This window comes from Sus scrofa, chromosome 8 (genome assembly GCF_054392235.1).
Source record: "Sus scrofa isolate SSC_HxYL_T2T_F1_AM1 chromosome 8, Sscrofa_HxYL_maternal_Yorkshire_Landrace_v2.0, whole genome shotgun sequence".
NCBI classification, from domain to species: Eukaryota; Metazoa; Chordata; class Mammalia; order Artiodactyla; family Suidae; genus Sus; species Sus scrofa.
In genome coordinates, this window is record NC_139390.1 from 120808791 (window position 1) to 120836026 (window position 27236).

The 27236-nt window shown below is 39.2% G+C and overlaps 1 protein-coding gene across 2 annotated transcripts in view; it reads left to right on the forward strand.

Annotated features, from left to right (window-relative positions):
- PAPSS1 (3'-phosphoadenosine 5'-phosphosulfate synthase 1) overlaps positions 1 to 27236 on the forward strand; it is a 116892-nt gene that overhangs the window by 80806 nt on the left and 8850 nt on the right. For both annotated transcript variants that reach the window (XM_021101695.2, XM_021101693.2), the window contains exon 11: positions 22837 to 23066. In XM_021101695.2, the coding sequence (XP_020957354.1) occupies positions 22837 to 23066 (230 nt within the window). The remainder of the gene's footprint in view (positions 1 to 22836; positions 23067 to 27236) is intronic.

The following is a 27236-nucleotide window of genomic DNA, read 5'->3' on the forward strand; positions in this document are numbered from 1 at the left end:
CTAGCTACAGTAAGAAAGTCAGTCCTTTCTTGAGAGAACGCCACACAGGGTCAAGCATGCTATTTTGTCTACATTAGAAAGAATTTTGAGTCTTCTGATTTCAGAGCCTGGTGTGTTTCTCAAGGAAGATTCAAAGGTGAAGGTACCTAAGGGTATCTCAAGGGTGCTTGCGTTTTGGCTTACCTCAAGTCTTCCTTTCTCCTTGCAAGGTAGAGGCAACAAGGCGAGCTGGCTGCAGCAGGCCCTTCCCTGGACCCAGATTTGACTCCTGTTGCTGTTGTAGGGGCATGGTCTGGGGCAAACAGCGCAGACTGTGGTCAAGGCCTGGGCCTGTCCTTGGCCTGGTTTGCCACCCGCTGGTCTGTAACCTCAGGTTAAGACTTCTCCGAGCTGTGTTTAAGGGCACAGAAAAGGGTAATTTAAGGGAGGCACAAGGATGTGGGACTAAATATTCTTTGAGGTTCTGTCCCATTCTGATCATTTTCTAATTTGCCTTGTTGTCTTTTAATTTCATATTAAAGTATAATATACCTGGGAAGAATATGCACATCTCACAGGTGTACAGTTACATGATTTTTTTTTTTTCCCATTTGAGCAGTCATAGTCAGCAGACAGGTAAATAGGTAAAAATAGTCTTTTTTTTACCAGCACCCTGGATGGTCCCCTTCCTGCCCTCTCCTGTCACTGCCTGCTCTCCCCACAATCTCAAACTTGTCCTTGCTTCTCACATCATAGATGCAGTTTGCTTGTCTTGAAGGTTGGATGCTCTGGGAAGCAGGATGTAAGTGAGAGTAGGGTTCTGGAAATGTATTAGGGCTTGCTCGTGGGATCAGCACTTGTGGGAGAGAAGAGCGAGGAAGGGAGCAGGATTGAGTGGGGCTGTGGGGGGAGAAGTTGAGCTGCAGTTCAGTCTTAGTGGAAGCCTTAGTTGACCCCATGTGGAGTTCTGGAAAGGCCCTTCAGAGATGTTCTGAGTTGCACAAGAAATAGACATTTCTACCTCTGTGTTGAGCAGTGATTGGCGGCCCAGGGAGCCATGCCCTTGGGCGCTACTGCGTTTTTCCACAGAGGCAGTTTCTAAAGAGGGCTGACAGCTGCTGGGTGTGTGCTGGCAACCCTCCTAAAGCTGGGGGATAATCCTTCCTGGGGGAAACCTGGACGTTGCATCACAACATCCAGTCCAGCCCGTTCTAATGCTTTTTATAACTATAGAGTGTACAGTGCATACTCTTTGACGACGGGCTTCTTTTGCTTGACGTTATGTTGGTGAAACTTATCCTTATTGTTATGTGTAATTAATTGTGATTTGGTCATTCTCAATACTGTGGGGTATCCCATTGTGTGACTGCATCCAATTCTGGTGATAGGCTTTGGGGCAGTTTCCAGTTTTTTGGTGTGGAGGTATTGCATGACTTCGTGGGTATTTCTGTTGGCTATTTACCTAGGTACTCGAGGGTATGCCTGTGTTCAGCTTTAGTAGTGTTCCATTGTGGCTGTACCCTTTTATACTCCCATCAGCAGTATACTTCTTCATCTATACTTGACTGCCTTTCTCATTCTAGCCATTTTGGTCCTCTAGCCCTGACTATTTAACCAAGCATTCTGTGATACTTTTACTATTCAAAAAAAAATTTTTTTTCTTTTTAGGGCCACACCCATGGCATATGGAAGTTCCCAGGTGAGGGGCTGAATCAGAGCCGCAGCTGCTGGCCTACACCACAGCCACGGCAATGCCGGATCCTTGACCCAGTTGAGCAAGGCCAGGGAGCAAACCCACGTCCTCATGGATACCAGTCGGGTTGTTATCCTGCTGAGCCATGACAGGAACTCCTTCTTTTACTATTTGTTAACCAACCTCAAAATATTTTTTCACTGAACTGGATAGGAAGTGGAGAGGTGGTAAATGAGTAGTCCTTATGTACTGTAATTGAGGACATAACAATAGCCCATTTTTATTGAGCTCTTATACTGTATTTGCCAGGCAGTGATCCACGTGCTTTACATGTACTAGCTCACTTCATCCTTAGAATGACACCAAAAAGGTAGGTACCGTTATTCTCAATGCACAGATTGAGGAAACGGAGGTTGAGGGTTTGAGTTACCCGTTTAAGATCACACAGTAGTGCAGAGGTAGTCTGGCTCCAGAGCCAGTGTACTAGAACTGCCCCAAAATACTTTTTATCTTATCATACTAAAAAAAAAAAAAGTGACTACAGTTTTTTGAAAACAGACTGGGATAAATTTGTAAAATATCTTTAATAACAGTAAATTAGGGTGGTCTTGGCTGGCATTCCTTAAAGGTGGAATCTCTAAAATAGTACCTTTCAAACTTACGTTTTGTTTATCACAGTCTGGAGTTGTGGGTTGTGATCGTTTCAAGGTGTCGTCTTATTCTTTGTGTTCTTATGATGCCTGACTCAGGGTAGTCGTAATATCTGTCTGTGTTTTTGTTGTTGTTGTGAGTAGTAAATAGGATAAATGTAAATCACTGATGTTGCCTAGCTTGTGACAGTACGTGGTAATTAATATCCGCTGCCTTAAAAAACAGTAACAAACTGTGTTGCTGGAAATTCTTAGCATCCTTAGGATTCTGTCCCTATATCATGGGAGCTGCCTGCATTTCCAAGTGGCTTGTCAATCTGTGCGAAGTCCTAGCATTTTGATTGTGGCACAAAGCCTAGAATTACCTATATTCTAATAGACTCCATATCAGAGCATGCATCTTCTGATCTGAAATGTCCTTTGGCATTTGTAAAGCTCAAATAAAGAATATGAAAACAAATAATGTAAAGACAAATGAAAACAGCCATTTCTTGAGTGTAGAGCATGTGTCTGTCACACATTGAACAAATTCTGTGCATAAGTTATATAACCTCATCCCACAACAGCTTGGCGAGGTAGGTTTTATTTCCATTTTATAGATGAGATTACTGAAGCTCAGAGAGACCAAGTAACTTAACTGTGGTCTGTCCAAGAAAACCAGAGCTGGAGAGTAGTTAAAGCAGTAAAAATGGATTTTTATTCAGGAACTGTTGCAACAGGGGAAAAGAGACCTTATCAGAGAACTGGACTTAGTTGAACACGTGATGGTCAAGTGAGGATTTCTAGCTAAGGAGCAGAGCCAGAGTCAGTGGCTGGAAAATTATTAAGAAGAAACATCAGAAACAGTGGGCAAGGGATGATTCTGGTTAAACAGACCTAGCAGGATCTTTGCTGAAGGCAGGACACCTGATTAGGTGTCACTTGAAGGATGGTGGTGATGAAGAATTCGGTCAGATATTAAGGATGGAAGCTCTAGGCTAACCTGGCAAGATTTTTGCCACAACCATACAGGCCCTGTAGGGATGGCCTTTGAAGGTCGAGGCCTAAAGGGATTGGAGGGGAACCTGCCCAGAGTTAGGTCAAGGAGACAGTCTTGGCCAGATCTTAAAACCAGCACGGTGCAGAGCTGGGAGTAAAACTCCGGCCTGTCTGTCTCCAAGGCTGCCTGGAAGCCTCTAAGGGGCCCTGGCAGTTGGTGGGAAGGCCCCTGTGCCTACGCAGAGCTACCCAGCTTTCTGGAAGGGTATAAAGGCACATTAAAGTAGTTTCTGCCTATGGATCTCTGTTTGGAGTGTCAGTTACAGGCTAAGAGGTGTGTCTCTTGTCAGGAAGCACCACTTCTGATGCCTGAGCAAAAGGCAGTTTTTAACTGGTGAACGTTTATAGGACAGACTTCAGAAATTCTGATAAATATCTTCATCTTTTAAACCATTAAATCTTGTAATGTTTATGACCCGGCAGGATTTAAACTGTTAGACTGAGTGACTTTGGAGAACTATCCATTTCTTTTTCTCAAGTGCCTCGTGTGTGTGTGTGTGTGTGTGTGTGTGTGTGCGCGCGTGTGTGTGTGTGTGTGTGTGTGAGAGAGAGAGAGAGAGACTTATTTGGCGTATTCACAGCCTCAGGTGAAGAATTTTTTGTAGTAAACAACAACAACAAAAACCAACCCCTCATTTTTGCAGCTTTTCCAGTGACATCAGGAAAAAGTCTGCCAGTAAAAAAAAGTCTGCTCATTTGCCAACTAATAATAACAAAATAAAAACAGTGACTCTTCCTTTAATCATTTTCTGTAGGTCATTTTAGAAGGCGTTGGTACCAGATTTGTTTCCCCAGCACAAATGCTTCTCAGAAAACAAGCAGCTGTTAGCCTATTTGATTATCAACAGGATGTCCCTGATTTTCCAGTCTGTAAAAATTTAATGGCTTGATTCCTAAATTCCATTTTAGGAATTGGGTAGGTGGGGGGCTGGGCAGCATGTGGTAGGAGAGCCACTTTTCTAATGCTACAAATGTGTCATATATGCACATTTTTATTTTTTTGAGGCATTAATCACTGTGTAGAAAATTGTCCCATCTCACTAAATGCTAAATCCATTTCTTTTAAAAAATTTTTTTATTAAAGTATGGTTGATTTACAGTGTTCCTTCAATTTCTGCTGTATAGCAGAGTGACCCAGTTATACATATCTGTACATTCTTTTTTTTTTTTTTTTCCATACTATCTTCCATTATGTTCTAACCCAAGAGATTGGACGTAGTTCCTTGTGCTGTACGGTAGACTCCCCTTAAGATCCATTCCAAATGTTAATAGTTTGTGTAAAGGACAGACAATGCTTTTTTTTTTTTTTTTGTCTTTTGTTGTTGTTGTTGCTATTTCTTGGGCCGCTCCCTCGGCATTATTGTTGTTGTTGTTGTTGTTGCCATCTCTTGGGCCGCTCCCGCGGCATATGGAGGTTCCCAGGCTAGGGGTCCAATCGGAGCTGTAGCCTCCAGCCTACGCCAGAGCCACAGCAAGGCGGGATCCGAGCCGCGTCTGCAACCTACACCACAGCTCACGGCAACACCGGATCGTTAACCCACTGAGCAAGGGCAGGGACCGAACCCGCGACCTCATGGTTCCTAGTCGGATTCGTTAACCACTGCGCCACGACGGGAACTCCCGGACAATGCTTTTTTAAGATGAAAGTGCTGCAGGTAAGGTATATCTGGGGATGTGGCTATGTACAAACAGTAAGTTCTGTCTTGGCCTAAGGCATTTGAATGAAAATTACCAGTTGAATTTTGGAGAAAATACGTTGTTAGAAGCTGGGATTTTTCTTTCTTTCTTTTTTTCTGAACTATACACTTTATTTTAAATGACTTTTATTTTTTCCTTTATAGCTAGTTTCCAGTGTTTTGTCAGTTTTCTACTGTACAGCAAGGAGATCCAGAAGCTGGGATTTTTCTTTGCCTTGAAAGTTGCCCATGAAGTTAGTAAGTGCCTCCTTAATAGCAACTGAAGCTGCGTGAGTGAGCAGATGCCCTTAAACAGCAACAGTAGGAACACATTGCCACATTATGCCAGTGTTTTTGTTTAATTACTCCATGCTTTACGTCAGTATCTGGAGCAGTAGGTAGGATGTCTGTTAGGGGATAAATCCTATTCTTTCCCATAAACACTTTGCAGCGCTTTAACAACCTATAGGGACACTGCTTCTTAGGATCTGAGCCTAATTATAGGAGCCATAAACTCCAAAGTTTTAATTGTCGCCTTTGACTCTTTGAGGTCTTTGATAATTTTGTCTTCTGCTCATTTATTTTATTGATGTTTCTGGAATAGTGCAATGAAAGTTTACAATCTCTTGGGACACGTATTACGTAATTCTCCTGAGGGATCTGGGGCATTAATATTGCTGTAGCAGAATGAATGATATTTCACATTAATTGGGATCAGCAAAGGCCATAGATAACTTCATGTCAGTTTTTGATCAGGTTTTGCTAAGTTAGTTAAAATACTGGATTTTTAGATTTCAGGTGGATATATGAAGTAATCTTACAGTAACCTTTTGGCAGTATGTACCTATATTAAATGATCACGTTGCATACTTTAAACTTACAAAATGTTGTGTGTCAGTTATATCTCAGTGAAGCTGGGAAAAAAATGAACTTCACATTTTGAAGTAAGTAGTTGTGGATCTACTACCACAAAACATTTAAGAATCTTTCATTTTAAAACTAATTTTTGAGATTCCTACAGTCTGTTTTATATACTTTTAGGTTATATGTGTCTTGACAACTGAAATAACTAATTTAATGCAGAAACAATAGCTTTTAGAGGTGCTTTTTAAGATGCTTTTCATGGGGGAAGGAGGATATCCTGTTTTTCTCCTGATTTTTCTGTAAGTTTCCAGCTCAGAATCTGTTTTTGCTTATTTCTTACTCAAGCAGAATCAAGTTCAGATATTGTCTCTTAGTTTGGCTTTTTACTTTTTTCTGCCATCGTAATCTATGCTGTTTCTTCCCTAAATGTGGTACTAACTTATATTTTCTTTCCTGCTCTGATGTCCTGTCTTGTAGGTCATGACACAGTGTAAGTAGCTCAGTAAGAATAAGTATGCATGGATGTTGGGATTGGAGGGCCCAGAGTCAAATACTTTAAATCTTGGTTGGTTGTTTTGCAGCCAAGTTAACAGAGCATGGTTGTTAGCTTTGAAAGTATTATTGAAAGTTTTATCTTTTTTTTTTCGTTTTTTAAAGTTTTGTTGAAGTATAGTTGATTTACAAGGTTGTGATAATTTCTGCTATACAACAAAGTGATTCAGTTGTACGTGTACACACATCCATTCTCTTTCAGATTCTTTTCTCATGTAGATGATCAGAGAATATTGGATAGAGTTCTCGGTGCTATACAGCAGGTCCACACTGGCCAATCATTCCATATACCTCAGTGTGCATATGCCAGTCCCAAACCCCCAGTCCACAACCCCCCAAGCTGTTGGAAAGTTTTCTTCTTTGTGAAACAGAAATATTAGCTATCTTATTGATTTGCGCTAAACATTAAATGATATAAAACCCTTTATACAGTGTCTGACTGTCTTATTGGGAAGACAATAACTAACTGACAGTAACTGTATTTTTTTCTTCTCTCACTGCTGTGAAGGATCTCATGAAATGTTTTCCAGTGACATACCGACACAGTTGCCTTCCTTTGGTTCCTTAAAATAATAATCACTGGGGAGGCAGAGAGACAAGAGAATCAAAGACTACTGGCTTTTATCAAAAGCAAATTTGGGGGTCCCTAGGCTTGGAGGCAGGAATGGAGAGGAGGATACTGGATTTGCTCTCTATTTCATGATCCTCTTCCCACCTGCCAGAGCCCTGGCCTTAGCCAGGGCAAGGCGATTTACAAGAATGAGATTAGTTTGGTTGCTGATGGTTCTGAACAAACATTTCTCTTACATTTGAGGTATGTTCTTTTGAACGCTGGGACAGCTGAGGTTTATCCTTGTCTTTGGAAAGGTCTGTATTTAATGCATTAGGTCTCAGATTCTGGATGTGCAGAATGAAGGATTGGATTCCACAATCTAAATTCCCTTTCAGCTCTTAACATTGTGTGATGGGAATAATCTTAAAGTGTGTCTAATTCTTGTCTACAAGCTGGAGAATGGCATGTCTAAGTAGATTTCATGATTTTGGCATTGCAAGTCAGAGATGTGACTCTCAAGGCAGTACTGTTCAGTGCCTGTACACAGTGATAGAAATTGGTAGAACCATTTAGATACTAAGATGTACAAAGAAGATTGGAAGTTGTAAATATCCAGAATCTATGTGATGGGAAGGATGGATCTTGTCTCTCATTTGCCTCTCCCAGTCAACTTGAAGAATTCAAAATGATTTCTGCCATTAAAGAGGCCAACCATTAAGATTTGAGAATTTTAATAAAATTGGTTAATACTAAAATGATGTGATAATGTACAACCAAGATGTGGGGGGTATTAACACACAGTTCATAAGATGAATGAAGATACGGGTTTTTATACCCAACAAAAATAGATAATGGATTTGACTTTAAGAACTTTTTGTAACATGAAAACTAGTTTTTTTTTTGAAAATTTGGAAAAGAAAATTTGCACATTTACTGGGGGAAAAAAAAGTCCCCATGCCAGAAGTTCTCTCATAAATGGTTGAGTATGAGTTTGGCATTAGGGAATGTTGACTTTAAGAAGTTTTGATGTTAAATGTATAAAAAAAAATAGCTCATGAAGTGGGGACTTAAATAACTGCTATTTGTTATCCTCAGTATTTTTAGTTAAGAAAAATTGAAAATAGGTTATACTTAATCTGTCAGGCTTCTGGGACAGTGTGGGGTAGGAAGAACATGGTATAGTATTAGTTGTGTTATATGTAAGTGGTATAGTTCAGTTTTATAATTTTATAATGTAATTATAAATTTGAAAAATAAGTTATTTTTTTTCTCTTAGTATCTACTGAAAATAAAATTTACCAAAATCTTAGCTAGGTTGGGAGTGGAGAGGTCGATGATAGATACTGTTTTTCCATTGGAGTTAGGGAGTGAATGACGCTTTTATATTTATAAAATGGGGCAAGAATTAAAAATGGGAAAGAGGAGTTCCCGTCGTGGCGCAGTGGTTAACGAATCCGACTAGGAACCATGAGGTTGCGGGTTCGATCCCTGCCCTTGCTCAGTGGGTTAACGATCCGGCGTTGCTGTGAGCGGTGGTGTAGGTTGCAGATGCGGCTCGGATCCCGCGTTGCTGTGGCTCTGGTGTAGGCCGGTGGCTACAGCTCCGATTCAACCCCTAGCCTGGGAACCTCCATATGCCGCGGGAGCGGCCCAAGAAATAGCAGCAGCAACAACAACAACAACAACAAAAGACAAAAAAAAAAAAAAAAAAAAATGGGAAAGAGACACTCTTCTAGGTAATATGTCATATAGGGATGAATCAAGAACAATTCTAATTAAGAATTTACGTTATAGATACTGTGTATATAGACATAGGTAATGTAAGTTCCCCTATATCAGTGACTTTTTGGTTTGTTAGTCACACGATATCTTTATCTATGATGCGTGATAGGGAGAAGCTATTATAGGATTTACATTGATCAGCCTCGTTTCTTTGAGAATTGATTATAGTTTGAATCATGAGCTCTCTCCCTATTAGCACTATTGGGTGGCAAAACTTAATTCTTGTCTTACTCATATTGTGGAAGTTAAATTTCAAGTTAGCTGCAGAAATGTACTTGGGGAGGAAATTCTGAAACAAAATATTGATTTATTTCAATGACAATTAATTGATTTTGAGTTGTCACTGTTTTGCCATCCATTTAATTTTATTTTATTTAACTATTATAGGTTTATAGTATTGTATTAGTTTCAGGTGTACAGCTTCAGATTCTTTTTCATTATAGGCTATTATAAGATATTGAATATAGTTCCTTGTGCTATATAGTAAATCCTTGTTGTTTATTTTATATGTAGTAGTGTCTATCTTTAATCCCAGACTCCTAGTTTTATCCTCCCTGATCCCCTTTGATAACCGTAAAGTTTTCCTTTTCTTTTTTTCTTTAGGGCTGTACCCGCGGCACATGGAGGTTCCCAGGCTAGGAGTTGAATTGGAGCTATAGCTGCCAGTCTACACACAGCCACAGAAATGCCACATCCGAGCCCTGTGTGTGACCTACACCGCAGCTCACAGCAACACCGGATCCTTAACCCATTGAGGGGGGCCAGGGATTGAACTTGCATCCTCATGGATGTTAGTCAGGTTTGTTTACACTGAACTACAACAGGAACTCCTAGTTTTATTTTTTTAATATTTATTTATTTATTTAATAATGATTAGTTTTAATTTTTTAAGGAACCTCCATACTGTTCTCCATAGTGACTGTACCAATTTATATTCCCATCAGCAGTGTAGTAGGGTTCCCTTTTCTCCACACCCTCTCTAGCATTTATTATTTGTAGATTTTTTTTTTCTGGTTGTACCCACAGTATGTGTAAGTTCATGGGCCAGAGATTGAACCCTTGCCACAGTGGTAACGAGAGCCACAGTAGTGCCAGTGCCAGATCCTTAACCTGCTGAGCCACCAGGGCACTCCCTTATTTGTAGAATTTTTAATGATCCATTTCGACTGATGTGAGGAGGTACCTCATTGTAACTTCGATTTGCATTTCTCTAATAGTTAGTGATGTGGAGCTTCTTTTTATGTGCCTGTTACCTGCCAACCATTTTAATAAGATGGTTCTCAAACCTTAATTGAAGGTGAAATGAGACAATTGTTGAACCTCAGTATTAGTGTTTGACATTTGTATTTCATCTTCCTGTCATTCCCCTGACCCCACCCCACCCCACTTTTTTTTTTTTCTCTCTCTTAAAGAAGGCAGTATGGACATTCTGTACCACACCGTCAGTTTGTCCCCAGATTTTATTATTCTATTTCCGGAGTGTAAACCCTTCCTGCCCTACTGGGACCCCTGTCTGGTGTTTGAGAATTCAAACTCTTGATTGTTTTCATCCCCTCCTTTGTTTTGAGTTGCATGCTTTTGCTGCTGTTGCACTAATGAGCCAGTTCAGTGAGTAATTTCCCAAAATCTAGCTCTGTAGGACATGCCATGACTGTAACAGAGATGAAAGCCTAAAATCTTTATTTCATTTCCCTCCAACATTTCTACTACTTATTTTGCATTCTGTTTTGTAAAGCTGTTTCTTAAACTTCCTATTTTAGAAATATCTTTTCGTATGAATTTAAATATTCATCTTTATTTTTAATGACAGCACAGCTTTCTAGTGTTAGGAATTTAATCAACAGCCACACCCTGTTGAAGGATCTTTAGGTTGGTTTCTGTCTGTCTGTGATGAATTCTGAAATGGATATCTTTTCATGCTTCTCTCAAGATAAGTCCTGGAATTGGAACTACTTGGGTTTTTGATATATAAACTGCATGCCTTTGAGCAATTTTATACCAGTGTTCATTTGCATAAGGAGAGTAATATAGTATAATACTTAATCGGGTAGTCACTGTGCACCTAAATATCTGCTTTATCACTGACTTTGAACTTCCAAGGTCCATGAAAGTTCTTTAACCAACATAATAAACCGAGAAGCATATTTATTGAGCCAGGTTCTTTCTCTGTGAGCCTATGTCTTTAAGTCCTAGAAGCACCGTAATTTCTAAAAAATGTAACAATTATACTGCTTTGGATGATAAGAGTATTTTTGAAATTTTATAAAGTGGTATTTATTATGTCAATTTTTAGTTTCATGATTTCAGTATATAGATTTTTCTTTCACTGGGGTTGAGATAACGCCCAGTGTATAAATTTTGTTAGTGGTTTCGATAATTTAAAAATGTTAATAACCCAAGGAGTTCCCACTGTGGTACAGTGGATTAAGAATCCAACTTCAGGGGCTCTGGTTGATGCAGAGGTACAGGTTCAATTCCCAGCCCAGTGGGTTAAAGAATCCGGCATTGCCGCAGCTGCAAAATAGGTGTGGCCATTAAAAAAAAAAAAAAAGTTAACCCACAAAAATCACTTATTACTCTTTTTCATTTCATCTGCCTAACTTGATCACATAAATTGTTTGTAGGCAGTTCTCTTATGGCACAGCAGGTTAAGGATCCAGCACTGCCACTGTAGCACCTTGGGTCGCTGCTATGGTGTGGATGTGATCCCTGGCCTGGGAACTTCCACATGCAATGAATGGGGCCAAAAAAATAAAAAGTCTGTAGGAGATTGTAAGTATGTAGAGTAAAATAGTTCTTTCCTGTACCTGTCTCCTCCAATCTACTTTTAAATGTACCTTGAGACTAAAAAAAGTCATTCATTTCAGATCCTGGATGATCATCTTCTCAGCTTTTGTCTAATGACTAAAGAGAGTAATTTTAGTGAAGATGTTTTTCCCTTTAATTCTTTACTTTGGCTTATATTAAAATGAGTAAAATTCAGCTTGTATCAAAATGAGTAAAGTTCAGCAAATATATATGTATACCATATTAATACTGGGGATTATAATACAGTCTACAAGGTCTTTTTCCTCAAAATATTTTTTTCACTTTTTGTTTATTTTTGGCAATCATCATTTTGAGAGCATGTTGTCTTTTTCAGACAATGCATGGGTTTCCTTTTGGGGGGGCTGAGCCTGCAGCATGTAAAGGTGACCGGGCCAGGGATCAAACCCATGTCACAGCAGCAACCTGAGGCATTGCAGTGACAGTGCTGGGTCCTTAATCTACTCTGCCACAAGGGAACTCCTGAATGGGTTTCCTTAGTCAAGAAATTGTAACTTGCAGAAGTCTGTCCTTCTAAAGAAGTATATTCATGTTCTCGTGAAGGCCAATAAAATATAAAAGGGAAGGAAAAATAAAGCATTTTAAGGAAAACTTTAAAAAAATATGTCCAGAGTGTTGCGGAAGTCTTAGATTGTGTGAATATTTCTGCACAGTTTAGCCATCCCTTAATTAATGAATATAAAATCTTATGGTCCATATACTTTGAAACATGAACAGCATGAGGTAGGAACTTCATGAACCAGATTAGGTAAACTTTGAGCTCTAGTTTAAGAAATGCATTTTCTTTTTTTAGGTTCGTTTTAGATGATGTATGGATACCATACATCATTGGTATCTATATGAGCCTTACTAGTTTTCCACCTTTTACTTTGAAAAAATAAAACCCAGTAGGAGTATAAATTACTATCAGTTTCTAAAACAATCCTGCATGACCTCTGATGCACAGAATTAGATTACTCAGTATATGGGATAGCTGTCATCGTTGATCCATGAATTTCTCTTCAATTTTGATCATTTAAATATGTTTTATTTTTTAAAAAAATCACTGCATAAACAACTATGAATTATCCCTCATCTGAGAAATCTAACTTAAATCTCCCAGGTGCTCCTACCCATTTCCTTCCTTTGTTGCCACTCTCGTCCCCAGCCAGGTAGTCACAGTCTCAGTTTTTGTATTTTTTAAATTTATCTTAACATATAACCACAGTTTTATCACACGTATGTATGCTTAAAAGATATTATTTGTCTTTACTGGTTTTCCAACTTTACTAAAAGAGTGTAATACTTGATGGTCTTTTGGGACTTGTCTCTACTGTTAGGGGTATGCTTATATTACTAAAGTTCTTCCATGTGAATTGTGTATGGCTGTAGTTTATTCATTTCACACGTACTACTTAGCGTTTCATTATGAGAACAGTTTACCAAGTTTTTTTCCAATGTTGAACATTCATGTTTCCTTTTTTTGTCGTGTGTGTTCTCTTTTCACTTTTCTATTATTTTGCTATTGTGAACAGCACTACTATAATTTTAGGGGGCCCGCCTCATGCATGCATGCAAAAATTTCTCCTAGAAGTGGAATTTCTAGGTCCTATAAAATGCAAATATCCAACTTTAAATTACAATGCATAATTATTTTCTTTTTTAAAAATGATTTTTATTTTTTTTCCGTCATAGCTGGTTTACAGTGTTCTGTCAATTTTCTACTGTATAGCAAGGTGACCCAGTCACACAAAATGTATACATTCTTTTTTCTTACATTATCATGCTCCATCATAAGTGACTATATATAGTTCCCAGTGCTATACAGCAGGATCTCATTGCTTATCCATTCCAAAGGCAATGGTTTGCATCTATTAACCCCAGATTCCCAGTCCATCCCACTCCCTCCCGCTTGGTAACCACAAGTCTGTTCTCCAAGCCCATGAGTTTCTTTTCTGTGGAAAGGTTCATTTGTGCCATATATTAGATTCCAGATATAAATGATATCATATCGTATTTGTCTTTCTCTTTCTGACTAACCTCACTTAGTATAAGAGTCTCTAGTTCCATCCATGTTGCTGCAAATGGCATTATTTTGTTCTTTTGTATGGCTGAGTAGTATTCCATTGTGTATATATACCATGTCTTAATCCATTCACCTGTCGATGGACATTTAAGTTGTTTCCATGTCTTGGCTATTGTGAATAGTGCTGCAATGAACATACAAGTGCATGTATCTTTTTCAAGGAAAGTTTTGTCTGGATATATGCCCATGAGTGGAATTGCTGGGTCATATGATAGTTCTTTTTTTTTTCTTTTCTTTTTTTTTTTTTTTTTTTGTCTTTTTGCCATTTCTTGGGCCGCTCCCACGGCATATGGAGGTTCCCAGGCTTGGGGTCGAATTGGAGCCATAGCCGCTGGCCTACGCCAGAGCCACAGCAACGCGGGATCTGAGCTGTATCTGCAACCTACACCGTAGCTCACGGCAACGCCAGGTCCTTAACGCACTGAGCAAGGCCAGGGATCGAACTTGCAAGCTCATGGTTCCTAGTCGGATTCATTAACCACTGAGCCATGACAGGAACTCCATATGGTAGTTCTATATTTAGTTTTCTGAGGTACCTCCGTACTGTTTTCCATAGTGGTTGTACCAATTTACATTCCCACCAACTGTAGGAGGATACCCTTTCCTCCACACCCTCTCCAGCATTTGTTATTTGTGGACTTATTAATGATGGCCATTCTGACTGGTGTGAGGTGGTACCTCATGGTAGTTTTGTTTGCATTTCTCTAATAATAGTGATGTTGAGCATTTCTTCATGTGCTTATTGGCCATCTGTATATCTTCTTTGGAGAAATGTCTATTCAGGTCTTTTGCCCGTTTTTCCCATTGGGTTGTTGCATAATTATTTTCAAACATGGTTGTACCAGTTTATATTCTCACAATCTCAGTGACATACAAGAGAGCCAAATAACCCACATGTTCCTCAACTGGTAATAACTTTTTTGGGGGAAATGATTTAAAAATTTCCTAAACGTCTTAACATTGTGTGGGTTTTGGCCCATCCATTGTTATTCATAAGGAAGTGGTGAGATACCTCACTGTCTTCCATCACAGCCCCTGGTTCTCCTCTCCTGTGTCTGCACTTCCCTCTGTGCGGGTCTAATCTAGTTCCCTGCTCTAGAGACCGTCTCTCTACTGATGATAGTGAAGAATCTATCTCTAATTCACAGTTCCTTGCTGAACAACAAATCCATATAACCAGTCATTTGGAATGGCTAACAGATAGCTCAAATTTAACGTATCTAAAGTGTTAACTCTCGTTTTACACCCTCCAGATCTGCTTTATCCTTTGCTTCCCGCATCTCACAGTTCCTTCAGAAATCACACTTCCTTCAGAAATCTTAGAATCATCATTGATTTCTTCTTTTTCTCTCTTAATGATGCCTTGTCTGTCCTCCCAAAAATGCTCTTCCCTCTACTTTCTGCATACGTCTAGATTTCTGCTTCTTGTCATGATAGAGAAACTGGTGCTGGGCTTACCCTCCTGCCCTGGATTTGCCCTTTTGCCAGAAAGAACTAGAAAATTATGTATGTGAAACTCCTGTTTAAAAGCATTAGTGAATAGGTAGTGCAGGAATCTGATCCATGAGAGATGGGAATTACACATGGTGGACCCTGTGTTTACCTTGGTTCTCTGGCCAGCAGCATTTTCCTGACTACACCACAGACAGTGGGAACCCAGGTAGAACATAGTGGTCCCATTGAGCTGAGAAGGCAGAGGTTGGGTTTGTGGGCTGGTGGATCGGCTGGGGTTTGCAGAGTACTTACTGGTGAGGAGGGGCAGCACAGAACTACGGCAGCAGAAGACTGCTGTTCCTCATGGTTCCTTGGACTGCATTTCTGTAGGGCAAGACTCTGAAGTCTGGTAGAGAGTGGCTGCAGTAAGTTTGAGCGTGAATTAAAGATACTAGAGGTTATTCATTGTTAGAAGATGACATTCCAGGCCAACTGGAATGGATAAACCTGGTTAACACCGAGGCATTCAACTAAGACACCAGAAACATGTGCTTTGGGAATTAAATCCACATGCTAGAGAGAGAGTATATCAACTGGGTCCAATCAGGAAGTGGGAAATTGCATGGAACTGGACAGGGGAAGTTTAAAGTATTGTTAAACTTTCATAGAGGAATAATTATAAAAATGCAAAGTGAATTCTAAAGGGTACCCTGGGCTGAGGGATGTTTACAGAGAAAGGACAGACTTGAAAAAGGGATCCTCTCCCCAAGACTGGGCTTCAGATCTCACTGGAAAAGATATGCTTTCATCCCACTGATGGTGAAGTTCAGTCAGTTTCCTGGACCACACTGGTTCACAGATGCCAATTGTAGGAAACAACCCTCTGGTTCACAGGCCAGCTGAGACTAATAGACTGGTGTTCAGAGGGTGTCAGGGCGCTGGGAGCTGGCTTGCTGTCAGAGGAGTTCACAGGGTGAGATACCCATGTTGGAACTGATGCAGGAAGCAACTCTCTGGGGCACAAATGAGCACAGGCTGGTGAGTGAGTAAGCAGAAGGGGTCAGGGAGCTGGTGGGAGCGCCCTGGTGTCTGCATTAGGAAAGCCGCAGTGACATGGTCACTGGACTCGGGCTAGGGCTTTGAGGTTGTTGAAGGATTGTGCACTTTGGGTTTGCTGCTGGACCAAAGTGCCACCAAATACCCACATACTCAACTACCACTGTACACCCTTCCTCCTATAGTATTCCTCTAATGCTCTCTACTGATAAAACTTAATGTTGTGGTCACTGTAAAGAAAATTCCTTAGAGTTTTCAATCCATTATCTTAGGGCAAGTACGGAGGGTGAATTTGGAGTTGTAAGGTAGTAGGTTGATAACTGGCACAAAAAGCTAGACTGGACCTGCCCAGTAAGGCTTATAACTGACCCTCAAAAAGATAAAGAGAAGCACCGTTAGTTTACCTGCCTGTTAGAATCAGGCTCTTAACATTCTAAAGGAAAACAGCACTATTGAGACTACTTGAATCACCCAGAAGCCCAGCATGTGATAACAACTTATTGGAAATACGAAGAAGCAAGAAAGTGTGATTTATAATCCAGAATAAAAACTGTCACAGGAAACATACCTTGAGATTATGCTGATGTTGGAATTAGCAAATAACTTTGAAGCTCCTTAAAGGAAAATATGGTGTTATGAATGGGGAGTCTCAGAAAAATGGAAACTATAAAGAGAAATCAAATGGAAATTCAAGGACTGAAAAAGTATAGTATCTGAGAAGAAAACGTTTATTGAGTGGACTTAAAAACAGACCTGCATTGGCAGAAGAAAAGGTCAGTGAATTTTTGAAAACTCAGTAGAAATTATTTGAAAAAAAAAAAGAAAGAAATGAGGAAAAAATGAGCAGAGCCTCAGTCACATGTAGACAATGTGAAGCCATCTAACATATGTATAATTGAATTTCTGGAAAGAGGGGGGAGAGAGAGAATGAGAATATGAACGTGGCAGAAAAAGGTTTTGAAAAAAATATTGCCTGACGGTTTTCCCAAAACATCAATCTACACATTCAGGAAGCCCAGTAAATATCAGAAAGGATAGACCCAAAAGAAACCATATTTAGTCATGTAGTGGTTAATCTGCTGAAAATTTATGATAAAGAGGAAAACTTTAAAAGCAGAGGAATGGGGAGGGGAAGAGGAAGAGGCAAGAGTAGGGAGATAATAGGAACGATGGCTGACATCTCAAGAGCGTTATGAACCAGAAGCTAATGGAGTAACTTTTTTTTTCTTTCATTTTTATGGCTGCACCTGCAGCATATGGAAGTTCCTGGGCTAGGGATTGAATCAGAGCTGCAGCTGTGTCTTAGGCCACAGCCGTGGCACCACCAGGTCTGAGCCACTCCTTCTACCTACCCTGCAGTTTGTGGCAATGCTGACCCACTGATTGAGGCCAAGGATTAAACCTGCGTTCTCACAGAGACTATTTAGGGCCCTTAACCCGCTGAGCCACAATGGGCACTCCTTTTTTTTAAGAGAGAAAAAAGTAAAAGCAAGTCTGCTATTTTAGAATTCTATATTCAAGTAAGAATAAAGTGAAGTAGAGACATTTTCAGATAAGTGAAAGTTGAGAATTTTATTAGGGAAGGAAAGTTTTTCAGAAACTCTCCAGCAGACTTACCAGGAGGTCCTATTATTTGTTCCGATGCCCACACTTTATGGGTGTGCATCAATGAAGACTGAGAAAACAAGGACCTGGCATTTTCATCCTTTAGAGTGAGGTTTCTGACATTAAGGAGTAGGGAGATCGGGGCAAAGAGAAACTGGTTGTTGTGGAGGCTGCTAGCACTGTTTGACACTTGTGAATTAAATTACTTTTATAGTCAGAAAAAAATGACAAAGCTATTCATTAGTTGCTACATAGATGCAAGGAAAGCTGAAAAGTCATTTGTTGTTAGGTTGGCCATTCTTAGAAGGGTTTATAAAAACCCCTTTTGGCATCATCTTGTATGGTTTCTTCAGTATGCCTTCAATTTCCTGATACCAGGCTAGGCACTGGGCATAGAAAGGTAAAATATACATCTTGATCCCAGACTGCTGGATAGACAGTTCTTTCTGTTTTTTTTTCAGCCATCTTTTTGGCAGCATGTCATCTTTTTCAGAGAGTGAATGGGTTTTCTTTAAAAAGCTCGCATGCACGCGCGTGTGCGCACACACACACACACACACACAAAACTGGTTAGGTAGCAATTAATTCAATTGTCAAGAAACACTTCACAGAATAACAGCAGCCGTGTTTGTGACTGTCCTGTACTGAGGGTCAGGTGCAGTCTTGAGTACTTTCAAATGTCCCAGTCTCGCATGTTAAGTTAACTGAACGCAGGCTTGGGTGCTTGCCACTCAAAAGCCAGTAATTCGAGAGACTTGTGTCAATAGGAACGAAAGGTGTTTTAATCAGAAAAGCCAGCAATCTGGGGGAGAAGGTGGGCTCATGTCCCCAGACCAACTCTGAAGACTCTGTTCGGCCATGGCCACTTTTTAAAATTTATTTATTTATTTATTTTCCTGAGGGGGAGGGAGCATGGCCACTTTTTAAAGGGGAAAAGGGAAGAAACTCAGTGAATCGTTGAGGCAGGAGGCTGGATTCTGCATCCTTCTCCAGTGCATGCAGACTGATTGACTTTCTCTTCAAATGTTATCTTGCCTGCAGTATTGCTAAGGGGACTATTAGGAATAGAGAGTTAGTCATTTTTTAACTGCTTAATTCTTTGTTCTTATTATTGAGGGAGAGAGTCAACAAGTGAAGCAAGGCATGGTGTGCATTCAGCAGAGCCTCAGTCAGGTGTCAGGTTAAGTTGCCTAGTGATCTCATTCCTATAATTAGGTTCTTTTAAGGTTAGAGAGGAACAGAAATGAGAAAACAGGAAAGGGGCAAAAGAGCTGCCACAATACCCCACTGTCTAACACAATTCCATTTCCATGGGATTGGGGGCGAAGGTCTATCTTCTGTAACTTCTTCATGCTGACATGGGGCGCCATATTTGCAGAGTTGAAGATGTCAGCATGGGGTCTCTAGCATCTCTTTGATGACAATTTTGTTATTATTGTTTTATATTACTCAATGAATTTATTACATTCATAGTTGTCCAGTGATCATCACAACCCATTTTATAGCATTTCCATTCCAAACCCCCAGCACATCCTCCCACCTCCTCAACCTGTCTCCTTTGTAAACCATGAGTTTTTCAAAGTCTGTAGTCAGTATCTGTTCTGCAAAGAAGTTCGCTGTCCTCTTTTCAGATTCCATATATAAGTGATAGCATTTGATGTTGGTGTTTCATTCTCTGACTGACTTCACTTAGTATGGTAATTTCTAGGTCCATCCATGTTGCTAAAAATGCCATTATTTCATTCCTCTTAATGTTTGAATAACATTCCATTGTGTATTTGTACCACATCTTCTTTATCCACTCCTCTGTCAATGGATATTTAGGTTGTTTCCATGTCTTGGCTATTGCAAATAGTGCTGCAATGAACATTGGAGTACATGTGTCTCTGCGAGTCGTGGTTTTCTCTGGATAGATGCCCAGAAGTGTGACTGCTCGATCAAATGGTAGTTCTATTTTTAGTTTTCTAAGGTATCTCCATACTGTTTTCCACAGTGGTTCCACCAGTTTATTATCCCACCAACAGTGTAATAGGGTTCCTTTTTCTCCATACCCTCTCCAGCATTTATTGTTTGTAGACTTTTGGATGATGGCCATTCTGGATGGTGTAAGGTGGTACCTTGTAGTGGTTTTGATTTGCATTTCTCTAATGATGAGAGATGTTGAACACCTTTTCATGTTTTTTTGGCCATCTGCATGCCTTCTTTGGAGAATTGTCTGTTTAGATCTTCTGCCCATTTTTTAATGGGGTTGTTTGTTGTTTTGGTATTGAGTGGTAGGAGGTGTTTATAAATTTTGGAGATTAATCCCTTGTCAGTCAATTCATTTGCAGATATTTTCTCCCATTCTGTGGGTTGTCTTTTCGTTTTGTTTAAGGTTTCCTTTGCTGTGCAGAAACTTTTAAGTTTAATTAAGTCCCATTTGTTTATTTTTGTTTTTACTGTCATTAAGAGGTGGATCTGAGAAGATGTTGCTGTCATTTATGTCGGAGAGTGTTTGGCCTATGTTTTCCTCTAAGAGTTTTACTATAGTATCTGATCTTATATCTAGGTCTTTAATCCATTTTGAGTTTATTTTTGTGTATGGTGTTAGGGAGTGTTCTAATTTCATTCTTTTCCACGTGGCTGTCCAGTTTACCCACCACCACTTATTGAAGGGGCTGTTTTTTTCTCTATTGTATTTTCTTGCCTCCTTTCTCATAGATTAGTTGACTGTAGGTGGATGGGTTTAATTCTGGACTTTCTTTCCTGTTCCACTGATCTCTATTTCTGTCTTTGTGCCAGTACCATACAGTTTTGATGACTGTTGTAATAGAGTCATCAAAACTGTAATAGAGTCTGAAGTCCAGGAGCCTGAGTCCTCCAGCTCCGTTTTTCTTTTTCAGGATGTCTTTGGATATTCTGGGTCTTTTGTGCTTCCAAACAAACTTTAAAATATTTTGTTCAAGTTCTGTGAAAAATGTCCTTGGTAATTTAATAGGGATTGCATTGAATCTGTAGATTGCCTTAGGTAGTATAGTCATTTTGATAAGGTTAACTCTTCCAATCCACGAGTATGGTATGTCTTTCCATCTATTTGTGTTATCTTTGATTTCTTTCATCAGTGTCTTATAGTTTTCAGAGTACAGGTCTTTTGTCTCTTTAGGTAGGTTTACTCCTAGGTATTTTATTCTTTTGGATACGATGGTAAAGGAGCATTACTTTTCACTAAAGCCTTTTAGTATCTTGAATATTTATAATTTATAATTTTTTTTTTTTTTTAGTTTTAATTTTTTTGCCATGCCCTATGGTATGTGGAAATTTCTGGGCTGGGGATTGAACACGTGCTACAGCAGCAAGCCAAGCCACTGCAGTGACAACATTGGATCCTTAACTCATTGAGCCACAGAGGAGCTCTACTGGTTGAATATTTAAAGTTTATATGCATATATTGGATAAAAATCAGATGCACATTATAACTTTTCAAGTACACTGTAGGAAAAAAGTTAACATAAAACAAGACACAGAGACATTTATCTTTTTTTTTTTTTTTTGTCTTTTTGCTATTTCTTTGGGCCGCTCCTGCGGCATATGGAGGTTCCCAGGCTAGGGGTCAAATCGGAGCTGTAGCCACTGGCCTACACCAGAGCCACAGCAACGCGGGATCCGAGCCGCGTCTGCAACCTACACCATAGCTCATGGCAACGCCGGATCGTTAACCCACTGAGCAGGGGCAGGGACCGAACCCGCAACCTCATGGTTCCTAGTCGGATTCGTTAACCACTGCACCACAACGGGAACTCCCAGAGACATTTATCTTAAGGTGGGAACCGGGGGACTCAAGGTCTCAGGGACCAAGAGCGCTGCCTCAAGAGACCACACTGCTTTTATTGTGCTCTTTGGGATTATGTCAAGTGACGAGGGGGCTATAGGTACAGGATATAATTTTTTTTATTATTTTATAAGTTCTTCTATTATTTTAACAGTCACATAGGTGGTAGATGGTTAATCTTTTACTCTGACCTTGAGGCATTTAACAATAATTAGCATTTGAGGAAGCTTGCTTTTAGCTATCTATGCATAGCATTCCAGAGAATCATCTCTGTGCTTCTGCAGACTGCATGCCTATCTTCTGCAACCCTGTGTGCCTAGGTTTACACCTTGGTTTTCTTTGCTAATGCATATTCTGCTAACAACTGCTCATAAACCACTTGGGGCCATGAGGTTCCTCTTTTATTCTTTCTCTTATTCTTAAGAGGATCTGTTAGGCAAATGGTGTGCCATTCTGCACAGGTCTGGCGTGCCTAGACCAGTGCATTATGTCCTCATTCAGCTGACCACTTGAATAATTTATGCCTTTAGGTCTTTGTTCTTAAGCTTAAGTCATTTACCAGCACTGTGACTGTTTTTCAAGCAGGAAGATGGGGTAAAGTGAAGCAGGACAAGATGGAGTTTTCAGCAAAGAGGCTAAGAAAATATTGTAGAAACATGTCTCGCGACAAATAGTATTGCCTTGTATACTTGGGATTTGTTCAGAGTAGATCTTAAGTATTTTCACTGTTGGCATAGAGAGGTAACTGTGTCTTAATGGATGTGTTCATTAACTTGATTGTGGGAAATATTTTACAGTGTATTTGTGTATCAGATCTAGATAGGCTTTAAACAAAAACAGTTTTGTCAGTTATACTCAATAAAGCTGAGGAAAAAAACCCAGAACATTATCATTGCCCTAGAAAGCCCTTTCAGTTGCCTCTCTCAAAGAATCAACCACTAGCCTGATTTCTACCCAATAGATGAGATTTTGAACTATGTAAGTTGCATGAAATTGTACAGACACAGTTGTACATTCACATTATCTCTTAGAGGTAAATACCTAAATATATATACATAGACATCCATATACATATATATGTTTAGATTTTTTTGGAATGGAAGAGGTTGCCAGTTTTGCTTCTGGCTTCCCGAGATGAGACTTCCTTTGGGTAGATATTGATTGTATAACAAGTATATGCATTTATTATCCACTTATTATTTCTAAGTGCTGGTCATAAAATCATGATTATCTTATATGAAATTTTTTATTCTAGGTCCAGTGGCATTGCAGAGCACGGATGGTTGCAGGAGCCAATTTTTATATTGTTGGGCGAGACCCGGCTGGCATGCCTCATCCAGAAACAGGGAAGGATCTTTATGAGCCAACTCATGGCGCCAAAGTGCTGACCATGGCCCCCGGCCTAATCACCTTGGAAATAGTTCCCTTTCGAGTGGCAGCTTATAACAAGAAAAAGAAGCGGATGGACTACTATGACTCTGAGCAGTAAGCTTTACATTCTCTGCATAGATCTATGAAACACCTTGTGCTCTAAGCTCCTCCTGGGACTTTAGTATATTGTCTCATCTTTATAACACTTTACAAGCTTCATCGTACCCATTTCAGAGAAAGGCAAACCAAGGAAATGAATTTCTCAATATTTTAGAAGTTAGAAATAGAAATAAAAGTTGCATCTGGTTTCATGGTTCATGATCTCAGGAATTTTGTTGTGAAGGGCAGTAATGACATTTCTGCTGGTGCTGAGCATATAGAAGCATCCAGGGACTTACTGATGATTATGCTGGTGAGTCCAGGAGAGCTACATAATGAGAGAGAGTTTAATATTTGTGTAGTCATCGTGTAATAGGCACTGTCCTAATTGCTTTACAGGTATTAAATTAATTATTCCCCACAATAATCCTGTGAAGTAGGTGGTATTATTATCCTCATTTTTTTAGATTAGTAGCAAACTGAGCATACCAAGTTCAAATAACTTGTGTAAAGACACAGAGCCAGGGAATGGCAGCTCAGCAGCTGAACTCTAGCAGTATGGCTCCATAGCCTAGGCTTTTGACCACTAAGAGTGCAACTTCTTTCTTCAGAGATCTTAGAAGGAGCAAAAAATGAACAGCCTTTTAGTGCAAGTTATTGGTAGTATTGAGCGTGTATTTATCTTCCTTTGACAAAATTATATTAATTGTTATCTATAGATAATATCAATACAGACATACCTCAGAGATAGTGTGGCTTTGTAATTAAAGCAAGTATCACAATAAAGCAAATCATATAAATTTTTTGGTTTCCTAATACATGTAAAAGTTATGTTTACATTATACTGTAGTATATTAAGTGTGCAATTGCAATATTTCTAGAAAAAGCAATTTACATATCTTAGTTAAAAATACTCTGTTGCTAAAAAGGACTAACCATTGTCTGAGTCTTCAGTGAGCCGTGATGTTTTTGCTGGTGGAGAGTCTTAGACGTTAATGGCTGCTGACTGATCAGGTTGCTGAAGGTTGGGCTGTGGCAATTTCTTACATTAAGACAATGACGTTTACCATGTCGATTGACTCTTCCTTTCAGGAATGGTTCCTCTGAAGCATGCAGTGCTGTTTATTAGCATTTTACCCACGATACAGCTTCTTTCAAAACTGGAGTCAGTCCTCTCAAGCTCTGCCACTGCTTTATCAACTAAAGTTTATGTAATATTCCAAATTCTTTGTTGTGATTTCAACAGTCTTCACAGTGTCTTCACCAGGAGTAGATTCTATCTCAAGAAACCACTTTCCTTGCTCATTCATTAGAAGCAGCTCTGCATCCATTCAATAATGAGATTATAGAAATTCAGTCACATATTCAGGCTCCACTTGAAGTTCTCTAGCTATTTCCATCAATCTGCAGTTACTTCCTCTGCTGAAGCCTTGAACCCCTCAAGTTATCCATATGGGTTGGAATCAACTTCTAAATTCTTGTGATTGTTGGTATTTTGACCTCTTCCCAGAAATCATGGATGTTCCTAATGGCATCTAGAATGGTGAATCCTTTATGGAAGGTTTTCAATGGACTTTTCCAAATATATTAGAGGAATCACTCTCTAGGGCAGCTAGGCTATAGCCTTATGAAATGCATTTCTTAAATAAGACGACTTGGAAGTTGAAATTACTTGATCCACATGGATGTTGTATTAGCAGGCATGAAACTAACAGGAACCTAATTGCACATCTCCATCAGAGCTCTTGGGTGACCAGGTGGGTGCATTGTCATTGAGCAGTCATATTTTGAAAGGAATCTTTCTTTCTGAGGAGAAACTCTCAACAGTGGGCTTAAAATATTCAGCAAACCATGTTGTAAACAGATGTGCATCATTCAGGCTTTGTTGTTCCATTTATAGAGCACAGGCAGAGTAGATTTAGCATAATTCACAAGGGCCTTTGGATTTTCAGAATGGAAATGAGCACTGGCTTCAACTTAAAGTCACCAGTTGCATTAGCTTCTAACAAGAGAGTCAGCCTGTCCTTGCAAGCTTTGAAGCCAGGCATTGACTTTTCCTCTCTCACTATGAAAATCCTAAATGGTGTCTTCTTCCAGTAAAAGGCTATTTCGTCTAAAGGGAAAATCTGTTGTTTAGTGTTGCCTCCTTCATTAATTATCTTAGCTAGATCTTCTGGATAACTTGCTGCAATTTCTACATCAGCACTTGCTGCTTCGCATCGTACTTGTATGTTATGGAGATAGCTTCTTTCCTTAAATCTCATAAACCGACCTCTGCCAGCTTCAGACTTTTCTTCTGCAGTTTCCTCACCTTTATCAGTCTTTGTAGAACAGAATTAATCTTGCTCTGGATTAGACTTTGGCTTAAAGGAATTTTGCAGCTGTTTTGATCATCTGTCCTGCTGTTGCTGTGACTGTGGTGTAGGCCGGTAGCTATGGCTCTGATTTGACCCGTAGCTTGGGAACTTCCATGTGCTGTGGATGTGGCCCTAAAAAGCCAAAGCCAAAAAAAAAAAAAAAAAAAGTATGAATAAATAAATAAGTATCCATGAAAACTCCCCCACTGAGAACCCGCAAGGAAGATAGGCTTGCCTTCCTACAATCTATAAAATATATAGTGTCAGAGATGGACTTCTGGGGAGGGCAACGCTTTACTTCTCACCCAGCATACAGTTTGTTTAGTTGTGTGTAGGATTTTATGAACATAGCCTTGTTCTGGAAATAACAGTAACTTATAGAGAGATGCGAGAAATAGAATCATTCTGCTAGTGGTCAAATACTTAAAACTTAGGTGAGTTTCCATTTCAATGAGTTAAGGAAACAAAATTAAATAGAGTCGAGCTTTTCTTTTATACTTCTTGGGCTGCTATGTTTCATGACTGTGGTTTCTTTGCATGATCAGCTGATTTAATCATATACAAGACCCTAAAGCCCATCTGTATGTAGTTGAGTAATGTACTGGGAAGCCCTTGATAACTTTCATGTTTTGTTAAATCTGTGTAATAATGCTTTAAGTCTCTCTTTTAATCATTGAAAAGCTAAATAATTACATCAGTTCTCATAAGATTTTCCAGTGATGAATTCTATATTAGTTGCATGACTGGCTCGTTTTCTTGGAATTTTTTTTGTGTTACCAAATCTTAATGAATGGTAACTTGGGAAGCTTTAAAACTGCCTTAGTTTTCTAATTTTTGTATATTTCTGTTCAAATATAATTAAGTTGGCGGGAATATGTTGGAAAGTGATTAAAATTTTGCGAAAAGGCGATCGTCTTTGATGTAGTGAGAAAACACAGTTATTAATTATGCACATATGAGGTTGTCCTATATTTGATTAATGGATGTTATTCAATGCCAGCTTTTATGTAATTAATGATTTTGTAGCTTTTGATTTGATTAAATACCAGTGTAAGACAAGGCTTAAAGAGAAAAAAACTTTTTACAGGCATTATTGATAAGAATTATGATAAAAATCATCTGTTTTTACTTAGGAAGTTAAGTCAGTGAATGTTAGCTATAATAATGACTCAAGGAAATTTAGTTTTAAGACTACAAGATTAAAGCCCCTTCTTTCGGATTTTACAAACTTATAAAGATAATTTAGCTATTTATAATTTTTTCCTTTACATAGTAAATCCTATTTCTATTTGAATAGGTAAATGCAGAATTTTGGTTCAGATTATTTATATAGCAACTCAAAAAAGAGAGTGCACATGAGTGAGAGTGTCTTGTGGCAATAGGTAAGTGAAGGAACAGGTGGACATAAACGTTTGCCATCTGGTTATTTCCAGGTTATCATGGAGTATTTCATATTTTTAATGCTGAAGTATTAAAATCATGTAATATTAGTGTCTTTTTTTTCTTTTAAAGCACTCTAATTAAAGGCATCCTTCAAGTATTTTCTCATATATTCTTCATTTCTTTTATATACTTTCCACAGGAAAGCTCATCTGTTCTTGTGTTTTCTATTGGTTGGCTCTTAAAGCTATACCTGGTGTTTCCAAATTGCTAATTATGTTAGTTTCCTATTGCTGAGTAACACATTAACACATTTAGTGTCTTAAAACATTTCCCGTTTATTATCTTGTAGTTGCTTAGGTCAGATGTCTGGGAGGGTTAAACTGGACTCTCTGGCGGGGCTGGGCTCTTATCTGAAGGCTCTGGAAAGAATCAATTTCCAAGATGA